At 36.7% G+C, this 16,810-nt stretch overlaps 1 protein-coding gene and 1 long non-coding RNA gene across 2 annotated transcripts in view; both read right to left on the minus strand.

Moving 5' to 3' along the window:
* ryr1b (ryanodine receptor 1b (skeletal)) overlaps positions 1-16,810 on the minus strand; it is a 119,463-nt gene that overhangs the window by 101,278 nt on the left and 1,375 nt on the right. The window contains exons 2-3 of the mRNA XM_044120336.1: positions 580-702; positions 379-480 (exon numbers count right to left, since the gene is read on the minus strand). Of these exons, the coding sequence (XP_043976271.1) occupies positions 379-480; positions 580-702 (225 nt within the window). The remainder of the gene's footprint in view (positions 1-378; positions 481-579; positions 703-16,810) is intronic.
* On the minus strand, positions 10,187-12,194 carry LOC122832925. Its single transcript, XR_006370894.1, has 3 exons — positions 12,085-12,194; positions 11,511-11,662; positions 10,187-11,037 (listed from the first exon to the last, which is right to left on the minus strand). It is a non-coding gene; the product is annotated as an uncharacterized LOC122832925 (long non-coding RNA).

The following is a 16,810-nucleotide window of genomic DNA, read 5'->3' on the forward strand; positions in this document are numbered from 1 at the left end:
ATTACTTAGAAACTGTGGAGTATTCATTACTTTTACAAATTTAGAGCAGAGAATAAATTTGTCCAGAAATTAATTATACTTATCCAGCATCGCAGAAGTCCAGAAGATTCTTACTTACAGGAACCCAGAAAAACGACGTTTTAGACTCTGGTAAAACACTTTGTATTGCTTTGTTGCTGAAAATATCCAATATAAATAAAATAATCTTTATCTTTACTGAATTGCATTTACTTGAGTAACTTCTTTAAAAAAAATGAAGAGTATTTTTACTACACTGTACCTTCTGCTTTTTTTTTGAGTAATTTTATTATGCATTATATTTTGGCAACTTAAAAGTATATTTTTTATAAACGTTGCATCCTGCAGCGCTCAGCTCACCTCGGTCATCTCCACTGTGTTGGCCAGCATCTCCACCAGCGCTCGGACCGAGAGCGACTGCTCCAGGATGAACGTGCATATGGCCAGGTCCGGGGGAACATTCTGCAGAGGAAGAACCACAGGTGACCCACAGGTGACCCACAGGTGACCCACAGGTGACCAGGAAGAGGTGAGGAACAGCAGCAGAGAGCAGGAAGTTACCTGAGCGTTGGACGTGGTTTCCAGGAAGCAGAGTCGGTTCCCGAAGCCCTCGCAGGAGAGGCAGAGTTTGATCTGCTGCTCCTTCAGAACGGAGGCGGTGCACTGCAGAACCACCTGGTCATCCTGCACAAAAACACCTTTATTTACTGCCTGTCTTCGCTCTATTTCAGGGGCGTCAAACTTAAGGCCAAAAAATGTACAAAATGTGGATTTGTATTAAACATAGAAAAAGACGGACTGGGAACTATACAGTAAATTATTGCAGAAAAACAAACTCCAGTTATCAGTAACATATCTGAGCGGCGAGCCGCATTTAGAGAGAATCAAGCCGAGAAATCAGCTGATAAACTTTAACTGGTCCGTTCAGAAGACCGAAGTGTCCAAAGTCAGTTTTCAATGTCCGGCATCCTTCATGTTTTAGATCTCTGGTTCACACCTGAATCAAATACACCAGGAAGAGAACCAAAACATGCAGGTTGTAAACGCCAGCAGCTCGGACGCCAACACTAACAGTCTGTAATTGTTTCCCTTGTCGATCCCTGGAGATGCCACAGACCGGTGTGAAGGCAGCAATAAACACCCGTCCTGTGTGAAACCAACACCTGACAGGCAGCGTTCTCAGCTGCTAACCCTCATCAGTGTGGAAGCATCAGCCTAATGTTCCTCTCTGGCTAAACGGCTAAACACTCCTGGACCAAATCAAGACTTTTTACCCTTTTATATAATCACTCTCTCTTCTGTCTGAAGAGAGGATAATCCTGGTGACACAGGAACCTTAATGTGTTATTAAAGGTGACCTCTTATGCTTCCTTGAACACTTTAGGATAGGTCTATGTGCTGAACAAAATATGATTGTTACATTTTTGCACAAAATCCTTCTTAGATACTGAGATTTTAGTCTCAGTTCTTCTTATTCTGAGCTCCTTTCAGACTGAGATGTTTGAAATGGCGTCACTGTCACTTTAAATCCAAATAAGCTGCTGTTGGCCACGATTAAATGTTCACACTGATCAAGAAAATAGCTGCAAACAGCTGTGCAATTAGTAGGGCTGCAGCAACTAATTATTTTAGTAATCAATCTATTGATTATTCTGATGATTAATCATATTTTTAAAATCACATATTCTATTTAACCCATTTTCATAAAATATTCAATTCAATTAAAAAATACTCTATTGATCCCAGAGGGAAATTAAATGTTATAACTCGTATTAATTTGAAGTTCCTGAAGGATTTCCTGTAGCAGTCTGTATTACAGTTATTTTGAATGAGCCTCTGACTGAAGACACTGTTTTTCCAAATCAGTCTCATGAAGAGAATTAGAATTTTAAAGTATAAACGATATTATTTAAAAGATGCAAATAAACAAATATTTATTTTTGTATAAGGAAATAAAAATCTTATTGCTTAAAACCCAATACCATAGCGTAGCAGGTGAAGCTAAAACTATAACACTTTTGGCTAAAACGTATTTTTCTTACTGCTCTCAATATGTTGTCTTTTTCCCCCAAATTATCTTTTTTGATTCTGCAACCTCCACTTAGCAATTAACCAATTACTAAATTAGCTTACCATTATTTCAATAATCAATTAATGGTGATTAATTCTCATTAATCACAATTAATTGTCTTAGCCCTAGTAATTTTACAACCGTACATCTTTGAAAAGCATAAGTGGAGCCTCCTGCACAACCAACAACAATGCAGCAAGTTGTTTCTGGATGGTAAGTCAGCAACAAAACACGTGTCTTTTCCAGCAGCCATTGTACAGCCATAAAACCAGCTGACCAAACTTGTTGGAGCTCTGCTTTGGTTGCTAGGTGACAGGGCTGGACTTGGCCAGGGTTGCTAGGTAACCGCACAGTTGAATCTGACTTAACAATTGGGAGGATTTTCAGCTTATTGCCAAAAAGCGACTGGGTGTTTCTTTGTTTTTGGAATCAGTAGAGATGCAAATTGAAGAACAAAAATGTGAATTTTGCACAACAGCTCCATTTAAAAGTTAAACCCACAGGCAGACAAAGCTGTTCGCAGCTCACAACAGGTTAATACAACTTAATGTCCACCAGTGACCTCATAATATCTCCTTCTCCTTTCCAGCCTAAAGGCCTCTGGAGGTTATTTGGCTAAAGAGCGTCCTCTTCCTTTGAAAGGGCTGTCATCTGTCTCCTCTCAGCCTAGAAATGTCTCCTCGGTCCTGTCCTCGCATTTCCTGCTATGCACTTCACAAACTGGAGCAATGTGTCCTCTCCGTTTCACTGCGGCGCTCAGCGGTCAAATCAAGAGCCGCTAACAGCAAACAGGAGGCGAGAAAACAGAAATGATTCTACGAAACAGCAAGAACAGGAGAAACTTTTGGTTTGTTTGAATTGTTTACATGAGTCAGCAGCAGAGGAGTACTCAAAAATTATACTCAATTAAAATAAAAAAATAGCTGTTCAAGAAGTAAAAGAGTACTTGATAAAAAGTAATGCTCAAGTACTGAGTAATTGATCAAATTATAAATCATTTAATATTTAAAAATTATATCATCAAAATATAAAGCTAAGTGGAAATTTTGGTATTTTAAAGGACCAAAATGTAATTGATATAAGTAACATAAAAATTTCAAAATCAGGCAAAAGAAAAAGCCAAAGAGAATCATATCAGGTCCAAAATATTCAAATCTATTCAAACACAAAAACTGTTTAGTCATTATTTTCATTTTATTCACCTCTGATGGAACAAAAACAAGTACAAACTATTGAGTAAAAGTCTAAATGTGGAGCCTGGCATCATCTCTACTAACTGAACTTTCATATTTAAGTTTCCTGATGAAACACGTTCAATATCTGCTCAACATGCTAGTGTGTTAGCAAACCAACCCTGCTATCGCCCAGCGGCTAAAAGATTGTAGCTATGTGCTAATCAGGGTCAAAGGTAAAGGAAGGGACAATGTGTCAGAGACTCAGACCGACAAACACACCAGTCAGTCGCCAAGGGGGCAATAAAAGAGCCGAGGATTTACAGCCCTTTGAAACAGACACCTTTGTGTAACCATGAGGGCCGTTTGACGGCGCAGACAAGCGGGAACGACGCCCAAAAAAAACATGGAGGCGCGACAAAATCCTCCTTCAATCATCCCGTGTTCTCCGAAGCTGAGAGAAAAGCAGCGTCAGTCATGGAAGGTCTCATAAATGGTGTTGAAAAATCTGCAAACTTTAAGCTGAAAGGAAAATCGCAGCACAGATGTTGTTGTTAGTCGGCCTGGATGATGCCAGTTTTAATAGAGCAAATAGTAACTGCAGCCTAATTTACTGTTGAGAACAGAATCAGAAACAAAAGACTTAATAATACACAAATCAAATTATAAACAGACTTTATTATTTTATATTTGCAGAGGTGGGCAGAAACAGAGTCGATTTGTGATTCTGGGACAAACTGGGTTAATTTATTTTTAGAAAATGTAATTTTTAATAGACCTCACCCAGAACTTTGTCAACACCATCGGAGAAAAATGAATCAGATTATTTTTAATGAAACTATGACAGATGCTTTTACTCAGCTTCTCAGAAAAATGGTTGTCAAGAAACAAACAAAACATTTAAAACAAAAAACAACATAAAGTCCATCTGACGGAGTTGACAGAGGACTGACGCCGGTGACGAACTATTGAGTAAAAAGAAAACAACAAACTATGTTTATATCCATCCATTTTCTATTCATTCTTGTTCCTAATGGAGTCAGGAGGGTTGCTGGTTCCTCTCCAGCTGCGTTCTGGGTGAGAGGTGGGTTTCACTCTGGACAGGTCGCCAGTCTGTCGCAGGGCAACACAGAGACACACACACACACACACACACACACACACACACACACACACACACACACACACACACACACACACCTAGTGAGGATTTAAAGAGACCAATTAACCTGACAGTCATGTTTTTGGACTGTGGGAGGAAGCCGGAGAACCCGGAGAGAATCCACCATGCACAGGGAGAACATGCAAAGCATGCAGAAAGACCCCGGGCCGGGAATCGAACCCAGAACCTTCTTGCTGCAAGGCAACAGGGTTTTGGCGAAAAGCAGAGTCTGCAGTGGAGGATTTCCCCCATGACGTCACACTGAGACGGGAAAACACGGCGGGAAACCGCTGATTTTACAGCTGCGTCAGTCAGGAGGGAAACCCCGTCACCATTCTGCCTCCTGTAGCAGTTCCTGTCCTCCACCCACATGCAGAGCGATGTGCTGCTTCCGACTCTTCTTACGCCGGCAGAAAGTTAATCGATGGATCGGGGCGGCTGGCGTCAGCGCGGCTCAATGAGCGAATCGAGCGGAAATCACGAAGGTTGGATGAACGGAGCGGATTCCCAGGCTGCAGTGTTTCAGGTTGACCCAGGTGTTTAGGAATGGTTCGTACCCCGGGTATTTAAATGACCATATAACAGGTATTTAAATGACCATATAACAGGTATTTAAATGACCATATAACAGGTATTTAAATGACAATATAACAGGTATTTAAATGACGATATAACAGGCCTATTGTAGATAGAAAAATAAGAGTGCATTTCTGCACATTTCAATTCATATTTTGAGATTAATTGCAGAAATTCTCTATAAAAACATGAACATTTCTGAGTTGTTTTATTTGTGAAAATGAAAAAATTGTCAACATTTCAAAACTCAAATTTTCATGATTTTATTTTACAAATTTTAAAACTCAAATGTTCTTTTTTTTTGTTTTTTTGTTTTTTACAAATTACTGAGTTTGAAAAGTCAAAAATGTGTTTAAAAACTGAAAAATTGGGATGTAAGAAATATTTTATATTTTTATGCTTTTGACTTTTAGCAATTTTCTGAGTTTGAAGTTTCAATTTATTAACTTTCGGACTCAAATGTCCTTTTTTTAATTTCTCAGTTCTCAAAATTCTCTTTTTTTTTTTTTTGCAAATCTTTGACTTTTCAAGCTGATAAATTCATGTTTTTCAGATTTTTCTTAATTTTTTTAGATTAATCTCTATTTCTGAATTTTTCACATTTCTGATTTATCTAACTCTTGAACATTTCTGATATTATCCAAAGTTTATGCAAGTGAGTAAATGTAACCAGTTACCACCCAGCTGTGATATTCAGAACTGAAAAATGAGGCAGAAAGTGTTTCAGTGCCTCCATTTAAAGATCTACCAGCTGGAACAAGTTGTCTCTGCAGAAACGTCATAAAATAAAAATCTAATTTTAGATGCACAGAAGATAAATCACCAACTCTGCAACATTTCATTTTAAAGCCTCTGCTTTTGTTGCAGATTCTTCTTCTCATGCGATATCATCTTATTATCTCTCCGTTGCCTCTTTTTCTCACACGCCGCGCCCCCCTTCTTCTTCTTCTGCTCCTATTTTAGCCGCCTGCACCTGTCACTATCACGTTTCCTCCTTCTGCTGACCAGCGGATGCTCCGAGGTCTCGGATGATGAAGAGCGGCTAACAGAGAGTCGCTCTGAGGAAATTAGGACAACAAGCTGGTAAATCCAAAGATCAAAGAAAATATCCACCAAAAGGAGAAAACAATCAATAAACTTAGGGCTAAAAAATATACCTAATATCAAAGTTTCACAAAACCTTCATTTGAATCAGAACAAAATCATGAATAATTCATTTTAAAACCATAAATTCATGATTTTCACTAAAATCTAAGGTTGTATTGAGCCTCTGCTACAAACCGCCAAACATCAAAGATTAAACAAACGTTTGCCCTTTAAAACGCGGCGATGTGAGCAGACTGCAGCAAAGCAAAGCAAAGTCCAGGCATAAATAAATTATTCCAGCTGGCATTAATCCAGTTCGGTAAAAAAAGATTCAAAGCCGTCTGCTGACCTGAAGGCTCAAGTTAGTAGAAAAATATGAAAGGGATTTATTTCAATTCACAAAAAACAGAGACGTCAACTAAAAACAAAAACATACATATTTAGACCTGTCACAATAAATAAATAGCTGGATAATAAACAATAATATTGATATTTTGAGGCTATTATCAAATAATGTCTCAATAATGGGATTATAATGCATGTTTGTCCTCTCAAAGATGAATAAATGTTAATTTTGTAAATAAAAATTAACACTGGAATAGGAAGATATCTTAAATATAAAACACAAAAATAACAAATAAAAGTGGAAATAAAAACCACACACAACCGAAACCATAAATAAAAATATTAATCATTAGAATGGAAATTATGGAGATCCTATTAATTTATCATGCAATTAATTTATCAATTGCCTCATTGCAACAGGCTTATACATGCTTTTATTATTTTTTAAATAATTAAAACTGCATTTGGTCTATTGCACAAATAAAAGTTAGCATTTTGTTAGCGTTAAAGCTTTCTCCGTGGTTGCGCCTGTTTCCAGATTAGATCTGCTCACAGATCAGCTCGACCGTAAGGTTTTTGTTGTGATGTTTTAATTTTATTCTTTTTGTTGTTGTTTTCTACTGTGATTTTACAGTTTTTATGTCTTTCTGAGGCACTTTGGTGAAGCTTTAACCTGATTTTAAAAGGGTTATGTAAATAAATTTGACATCGACAAAGATTGAACTACTATCACTGCGTAGTCTGTTCTAAAAGCAGGAAGTGGACTACAGCACAGGGCATTCTGGGTATATACTACCAAACAAACACGTTAGCCTAGCACTAGCAGCAGAAATGCCTCGTGGTTTTTAACCAAAATGAAAAAGAGAAATTGTACAACTGCTAAAATCTGACGCCACTTCATTTCTGTTTACATTCTGTGAAGAATGAAGTTAGCTCAATGTCTTCTTTGGAGGTTTTTGTGTCGTTTCCTTTAGTCGTTCTTGGTGCAGCGCCCCCACAGGTGAGGAAGGGAACAGGTTTTTCAGCTAATTTGGTTTGTTTGACACAGTGCAGTGGGAAAGGGAACCGCAGCAGCTGAAAATAAAAAAAAAGTGTCTACAAAAGAGTAGAGCAGATCCATGCTGTGAGGATCTGCAGTAGCAGTCAGTCTTGCAACAGATTTGAATAAACCTCTGAATTAAGACTGTCACTCTAAGAGTCTCATTAATGTAGCTACATGCTAGCAGTTCACAATCCAGACAGCAAGAGTTTATATTCAGAGGTAATCTGTCCTGGATGACACCCAGCTGCTAATCCACCTCTTTGCTTTTGCCACTCCTCTTTAAATCGCTATCTGATCGATGGAAGAGATGATCTGAACTTCCTCCTTCTCTCTCTGCTCTGAAACCTTTTCAACAGCTCTGGGATTTTCATAGTCATAGTTCAGGTATTACTTGAGCTTTTGAAATGCTACCTTGTTGCCACGGTTACGCATCGTGACAACTGTCTGAAAGCAAAAAGGAGATAAAAAAAAATCCTTCCAGCTGCACAGAATCCAGAAATCAGAGGCAATAACTGTCCAAATATTCGACATTTCAACCAAGAAAAGAAAATTAACAGATCAGAGCTGCTCCAACGTGCTACCACCATTAGCGGCGCAACTTTAGCATTATGCTAAAAATATGTAGCCTGTTAGCAGTTTCTGTATTTATCTCAACAGAAATCAAGATTTTATTAAATAACATGCAACACAAAAAAATGGTGTACACATGGCAGTTTAGGAATACTTATGTACTTTTTGTGATTAAAGATTTGAATGGCTGAAGCAGAAACATGAAACTGAAACATCCCGACTGATACCAGCAGCACAATTAAAGAGGAAAATGTACAAATATCTACAAATATGCTGAAATGAGTCACATCTATTTCCTAATATGTTTATTTTTTATTTGTTTTCCTCAAATAAATTAGTTTTTCACAGATTCTGCAGGATAAATGCAACAGAACAAATGGAAAAATAGTTTTTACTTTACAATTTTTTTTTAAATTAAACCAAAAAATACACTTTAACAAACCTATTTGGTTAAACAAAATATTTATATAACATAATATAATAATATACAATATAGTAAGATATAATAAACTTAGTTGTTGTGAACAGTGCTGCGCTTTGTTTGATTTGAAAATACTAATGACAGTTTAGAGGTTAAAAGGTCAACCAGCCCCGCATTGCCAAAATCTAACAAAATTGGTGTCAATTGTTTGTGCTGCGTTTGTGCAGAAAAAATTTGATTTGTGCCCCTATCATTTGAAAAATAGAAATAAAAGTTTCCAGAGGTCATCAGAGGTCAACCAACCCCCTCCCAGCTCACATTTACAAAATCAAAACAGATTTGGTGTCAATCAACTCGGCTACATTTGTGCCGCAGAAAATTGTGTTTGTGCTGCTTTTGCCTTGAAGGGATTGACAATGACCTCTGGAGACTTTTTTATTAAAATGTTTAAAATGATAGCAGCACAAACAAAACTTTTGCTGTAAATCTGACACCAACTTTGTTAGATCCGGGTAATATGGGAGGGCTGGTTGACCTTTTGACCTTTAAACTTTCTTTAATATCTTCAAAGCAAAGGCAGCACAAACAAAAATGTTTGCTGAACAAACATAGACCAAGTTGATTGTTGCCAATTTTTGTCTGATTTGAAGAAAATGTGGGGTTAGTTGACCTTTCATGACCTCTGGAAACATTTAATAATATCTTTAAAATGATAGAAGGACAAACAAATTTTTGCTGCACAAACATTTGTTCCTACTGTGCATCAGCCTAAAAGCAACTAGGGTTGAAATGATTAATTGTATTAATCATAATTATTTATTATTATTATATAACAATTATTGAAATAATTGTCAATTAATTTAACTATTTACTAATTGTCAAAAAAGGCCATTTGTTAAAAAACATCTTCCCAGCAGTAATTAAGGAGAAACTTAGTCTAGAAAAATAAAAACAGTTTGCATTTTAGATAAAAAAACAACAACAACAAAAAAACAACTTTCTATCTGATATGTTCAAACCAAAACTCATCAGAGTTTTAGCTTGACTGACACCAACTCTGTCTGATTTGGAGAAAATGGGGGGGTTACTTGACCTTTCATGACCTCTGGAAACATTTAATAATATCTTTAAAATGGTAGCGACATCAGTTTTTGTTAGATTTGAAGAAGGCGAGGGAGCAACGTCACCTAGTCTAAGATTAGCTGTGGAAAGTCGGGTCTAAATAAGGGATAAAGCCAGACGGATCTCATGTTACTCCACTAATAATTGAATTAAAAGAGATAAAACAGGAAAAGAATAACAGATTACTGCAGGATTCAACAGCTGCAGCCTTAAAGAACACACACAACGTAACAGCTAAGTTATTTTAACTGCTCTTCTCTCTCTCACACACACACACACACACACACACACACATGTTTGAGCAGCTATCTTTGTGGGGATTTCCCATCGACTTTCATTCATTTATACAGCCTAAACCTAACCCTTAACCTTATCCTAACCTTAACCATTACATACCTAACCCTAACCAAAACTCAATTCACACCTTAGTTGTAAATCTGACCCCTGACCCAAAAACAGCATTTCCCCTTGTGGGGACCAGGCTTCAGTCCCCACAAGGAGCAGTGGTCCCCACAACATAGTATGTGTCAGGAAAATGGTTCCCACAAGGAATTAGAAACAAACGCGCGCACACACACCCACACACACACAGTGTGCTGAACACTTGTTTATTGTGTAAACTTCAGGCAGACTAACAGCTGCAGCAGATCTGCGTTCCTGACCCGATCCGGATGTGTTCATCTCCTCGGCTCAGCACTTCTAAAGCCGATGCTTTACGTCCGTCTGCGTACTTTAACCTTTGCCATCATCTGACATCATGACAAACCAAAACCTTCGACTATAAACAGAGAGAGCGCCTCAAATACAGCTGGAATGAAACTGTCCACACTGTTGGATGTTCCTCCTGCTAATTTTAACTCTGGTGTTACAGAATAAGAGAAATGCAACAATTCCTTCCTCCGTATGGCAGCGTTGGGCGACATTTGGTTTCAACATGGAGGTGACATTTTCCACTTTGGTAAGATGGTAAAAATTCCTGCCCTAGTTTGTTCACTTTAACTAAACTCTAGTTTGTTAAATTAGAAAGTCTGGTTCGTTTACGAATGACTCCAACTAAAAAAGCTAACTGTAACCCTCAGTTTGATCTCGGTTTGGTTGAGATGAACTCTGGTTCGAATGCGTGTGTGAACGCTCCAAAAGCAGGAAGTGGACTACAGCGCAGTGCATTCTGGGTAGCACTAACGCTGAAAATGGTTTGTGGTCTTTTATCAAAAACCAAACAAAATAGAAATCCTCCAACCGCTAAAATCTGACACTACTCCGTTCTTGTTTACATTTTACCCTCAGCGTCTTCTTTGAGGTTCTCATGTCGTTTCCTTCAGTAGTTCTTGGAACAATGCCCCCAATTTTGAGGAGGAGAGGGACAGGTTTTTCCATTAGTTTGGTTTGTTTGACAGTGTGGCGATAAAGAGAAGTGCAGTAGCTGAAAGTTTTGGCAATCTAAAAGAATTCCTAGAAAAAAACATGGAAATTTCTGAGTTCAAAACGTCAAAAATTTGCTAGAAAATTGTCAGAAATTTTGAGATTAATCTAAAAGTTTTCTGAGTTTCAAAAGTTAAAACTTCTGGACTTAAATTTTCCAAGACTTTTTGACATGTTTAACTTTTTTTTTTGTATCAATCTTAAAATCATAATCTTTCATAGCAAATTCATAAATGTCCTTGTTTTCCAGGGAAAATGTTTTCCATTAGTTTGGTTTGTTTGTTTGGAAAATTTAACAAATGTTACAATCTTGGTTTCCAATCGAACTGAATCTACTACCAAAGTATCAGGTGTGAAAACATCCTCTGATTCAAATTCAAAAATACTTTATTGATCCCAAATGGGAATTAAATAATGTAACTAAAATTAATTCAAATTCTTGAAACGCGTTTTGCAGATGTGATGTTTGGTTGTTGATGTAGGAAAGAGAAAGTGAAGCTGACCGTCACAGATTCTCACTTCCAGTAGGATATTTGAGAGTATCAAAGGAAATCCCCACATTTTAGCTGCTTCTCCGTCGTCAAGTCTCACTCTGAGGTGTCAAAAGTCCAGCCCGGCGGCCATTTGTGGCCCTTGGACTGATTTTGTTTGGCTCCTGAATGATAAAAAAATGTCAATTACAGTGCAGGTAATTGATGAAGGTGAAGACCTTTTCTCCAATTAGGACAAAACTTTGATACACAAACTCACACCTCACAAACATCTTAGCTACAACACACAAAAAAAATATCTTTCAATAACCAAACTTTCTAATTTCTCTTTCATTTTATTGTAGCTAGAACCACATCTATCCATTGACTTATACACTAAAGCAGCAACATTTTTAATTATTAAAATTTAGCTGGAAACAGAAAATGTTTCCACATGAAGAGTGACCTAGATCATGTTTTTTTATTGCTCTGAATAGAATAAATCTTTTTCAGCTTTCTTCAATTGAGCCTGGAATAAAGTAGTAAAGCAGTTCGATAAGAAAAAGATGCTGAACACTTTTGAATCTTTGAATCTACAATAACTTACCAATTCCATTGCTGTTAAAAAAACAAGGCTACGTTTTTGTTTAGTAGAAATTAAGTGCTGGAGTGAAAAACGTCCAAATATGTCGGTTGGAAACTTGAAACTCCTGCGGAAGTTAGTCAGCAGGTCGTTGCTAGGTAACCAGAGTTTGGGGGGTGGGGGGGGGAAGGGGGGGACCTGAAACTACTGGTCACCCAGCAGGTCGTTGCTAGGCAACCAAAGAGTGAGAGAGCGAGTTAGCTGATTCCACCAGTTTTATTAGGCTAGCTAAATAAAGACTTTCTTTCCTCTATTACCCATAATCCCATGTGGCTCTAGATCGAGGTTCAGTGAAATGATCAAAATTATATCGTAGTAATTTTCTATCAATGTGGATCAATAGATAATTATTGTTTTATCGCCCAGCCATAGATAAATGCCCAAAGTTAAACTGCTCAGGTCAGGGGTTTAGAAAGAGTTTACCATTAGATGAGTTCACTTGAGGGCCACAAATTTTATTTTAATTAAAACTGGAAACATGTATTTCATAAGACATTAGGTTTTTTTTTTTATCTCTTTAACAAATATGCAATATTTTAATAATTTTTGTACAAAATGACTCTGTAAATCATTGTAGATGGAAATGTAATCAAAGTATTGCACAGTTGCTGTAATAAATGACAGGTAAATATCTTTTTTGAGCTGATTGTCCTCTTATTTTTTAATCATTAGGTTTAAAAAAAAAATAAAAAGGTTGGGCAGAATAATCAATGAAAACAGAAACATTTTCAATAAAATAAACCTACTTGGTTTCACAGCTAAAAATTTTTTCTTTTTTTGTTTTAATTTGCCTGTAAAAATCTCTCTGAGGGGCCAAACAAAATCCTCCGGAGGGCCGCAAAAGTCCCCCGGACCACACTTTGGCCATCCCTGTTGTCGGTGCAACTGTAGCAAGTACCCCAGCTGCACCCTCATTGGTGTGGCAAATAAAAATGTATATCCAATAACAATAAAACCCTTCTCTGCAAATGTTTAGTGTTTTGAATTTGCATTAAATCGGACTCCTTTAACATCACCACTGCTAAGCTAACGGCAGGGCTCAGTAGGAATTAGCTGCTCTGTATTGATACGTTAATTTGCCACAGAAACACATCGCTATCTACGCTCACACCACGTTCCCCAAAGGACGCCGACAAGTAGGACATCAACTCCTCTGGTTTTTCCCTCCAGATCGAGTGCAGTTATAGTAGCTGGCTAAAAAAAGACTCTGCTGTTATGGGCTGCAGCTCGAATGTCCCCTTAAACTCACTCACCAGCGTGATTTACGTGGCAAATGTGAAGAAGTGACACAGCAGAGCAGTGGAAAGTCAGGCTGTTGGTGGAGAAATGTGCATAGAAATCCTGCTGAACATGTGGAGGACACACTTGTCTTTCTGTGAGTCACAGTCCTCGACTATTTTAGGAGAACAGAGCTAAAAAAAACATCTCACTGTTTACAAGAAAGGAGTGTGAAGCTGCAGTAAAAGTTTATTTTAATTCCACACTCACGTCTTAAAACCAACACCTGGACTTTAAGGAGTTAATTTTAATTAATGAATTACATAGATTTTAACGCGTTAAAAAATTGAACGCAATTAATCGCATTCATTATAAAAGTTCCAGGTGGAACCTTTGTGTTCACTCGTTTCTGGTACGCCCATAAATCTGACACTCAAGCTACATCCACAAACAACAACAATGGACAATAAAGCCGCTTGAATCGCCAATATAAGCGTCCAAATTTCTAAAGAAGCTCCTGCAACACTGAAAAACTGAACTTTGCACCAATTTGATGATTCAAGAACCTAAAAAACATTTTAAAGACAAATGCTTGCTATTCACTTATTGTAAATATTGTAAATAATCATTTTCACATTATATCAGATCAAAATATGCTATTTTTGATTATATTGAAATTTTACCTTTACTTTACAGAACGTTATTTACTCTGTTTATTTATTTTTTATTTCATTATTTTTGTGTGAATTTATGTGTATTGATTTCTGCTGTTGCATCAGAATTTCCCCAATAAAATGAATTTCTAATGTTTTAAACACGTTTTAAAACTGGGCCCAATTTTTTTAAACTAACTTTACATTTTTATTTTCACTCTTTTACAGCCAGTAGCAATAAATCTTGATAAAGTAGTTTGTGTCCAAAAACTCAAAAAGGAAACTAATAAAACAATACAGTTAATAATAAAAATGAAAAATTAAATATTAGTGATAAAGTTAAATTAATTAAAATGAGAAGTATTAATTTAGGTCACACTGATTAATCAAATAAATTGTAAAAATTCCTATTATTTTATTTTTTGGATGCAATATTTGACACATTAACATTTTTATCAAGCCATTTATTCATTTCTATATTTATAGCCAATTTTGGCAGGATCAGCCCTCCGTATTAAGTTGCTAAGATTTAACACAACAGTTCACAATAATTAGCTCTAGTTCTCATCCAAAGTGACGTATTTATAAACTCTAATCAGTTCTCTGATTTTTTTACCAATGCATCTAATCAAATGTAGCGCTGCAGCTGGCGATCATTTTAGTAATTGATTATTCTGACAATAAATAAAGAACTGGCACTTTATGAAAGTTTTTTTATTTACTCACTTAAACCTTTTTAGTATAATATGAAAAATACATTTAAAAATATTAAAAATTAAATGTTTTATTTCTAATTTATTTTTATTCTTATAATTAGTTTATGTTTGATCATTTGTAGCAAATGAATCTGCAGCTAAAAAATACTTCACATAACTTATAGTTTATTATTTAATTAATCAAATTATTTAATAGCAAAAGGTGATTAATATGAGATTTTTTTTATAGAATTGGAACCAGGTGAAGCTAAAACTACAACTAGAAGAGTTCTGGTGAAAGTATATTTATATAAAAAAAATTTTTTATTGCAAATCCAAAATGTATTTATTTTTTGTTCAGTTTTGTCTTAATTTCTGCTCTGATTATGTTTTCCTTTCCGCACATTGCCTTTTCAAAGTCCGTATGCTCCAGTTAATGATTATTTCATCAGTAAATTAATAGTTAGTAGGTTAATCTGATTAACTATTTCAGACCTGAACACTTATTTTACTGCAGAAAAGTCAAAACAAATCCTGAAAATGTCCATTTGAATTGGCTCAGACCTGCATGGTGAGTCAGCATGTTGGTGAAACTCGTCTTTACAAACAAATCTTTACTCTAAAACATCTGCAAACAAACAGCAGCAGAAGAAACAGAAAAACTTAATCCAGCTTTCAGGCAGATTTCCACAATGGGAATAAGAAGGAATAAAAAACAGATAAAAGTTGTTTATTTACGTCACTACAGTAGAGTCCCTCTGGGTGTCAATTAAACCAGTACAAATCTGACAGCTCTATTAGATGATAGCCTTGAAAAGCATCACTTTGAACATTTTGGTTTTGGCTAGCAGTGGTTAGCGCCGCTGCAGGTCTGAAGGCGTCTCGATGCCTGGAGTTCGCAAGGTTTCTAGAGAAGGAGAAGAGCAGCTAGCCCTGCGCCTGGAGGAGTGTTGGGTTAAACTGGGGTGTCAGGGATAGTTTTACAAGCTAGCTGGTCCCAGTATAAACAGAAAGAGCTGGATCTGCATTCTCTCCACTAAGTGCAGCACGTTCCCAACTGACGCTTCACCAACCCTGATTTAAAGGGGCAGGAGTATTTGTATTCTGACATTTTATAGCATAATTAAGTAAATATGCTACATCCATTTGTTATAATGATGCTATATTTATCAAATATGACTTAAAAAAATTACTTCCTGGTTAGAAATTGAGTTTCTGTCTCTTTAAGAAGAAACTTTCTGAAGCTTCGCCTTCAGAAAGTGATCACAACATGGCTCCTCTTTTTAACCCTCTAAAAACATTTTTACCAGCTTTGCTCTGAGATGTAGCTCTTCTAATGAGCTCAGCAGGTGTTTTGCTAATTGCAACAGGCTAGTCTGAAGGAGCTGAATGGGGGAGGAGCTTCGTCCTCAAAGGCGGAGGTAGGCTCAACGAGGCGTTTTATAGAGCTGACTGGTTTCCATGGAGATGAAAGGACTTCTCACATTTATAAAAGAATCAAATCAACACTCAAGGTGTGTCATTAATGAGGTAATGACGTTTTTTTTTAAAATAAAAAATAGTTGATTTAAAATAAAATAAAAAATGTAATATAAAATATTATAATATATAAAAAAGTACTTTCTTCTGTAAAACTCAAAAACAGTTGATTGTACATATGACTGGCCCTCTCAGGACAGGATCTGTGTCACTTTAATGACACAACGTCAAATAAAAACAAGACAGATTTTTATTCATACTGTAAACAGAAACGAAGTAGCATCAGGTCACAGCGGTTGCAGGATTTCTCTTTTGTCTTTATTTTAAGACAACTAGTCATTTCTACCGCCAACGCTAGACTGCCGCATTTGTTTTGGTTGCATTTACCCAGAATGCCCTGCGCTGTCGTCCGCTTCCTGCTTTTGGACTGAGATCGGATCACAGTTCGTTTTTTCGGTCCACATCTCCAAACAAACTAGAGTTTGATAAAAGCGCACTAAACAGCGCTTAAAGCATCCCAAATGTTTGTTTTTATTATTGATAAATTAAAATTAATCGCGTGTTTTCGTCCTGCATCCTGTCAGCTACAGAAAGCCTCCCAGCAGCTCAGCTGTTTCACATATTTTTTCCAGGGATTCCCCTTCT

The sequence above is a fragment of the Gambusia affinis genome, linkage group LG06 (assembly GCF_019740435.1).
Source record: "Gambusia affinis linkage group LG06, SWU_Gaff_1.0, whole genome shotgun sequence".
Taxonomy (NCBI): Eukaryota; Metazoa; Chordata; class Actinopteri; order Cyprinodontiformes; family Poeciliidae; genus Gambusia; species Gambusia affinis.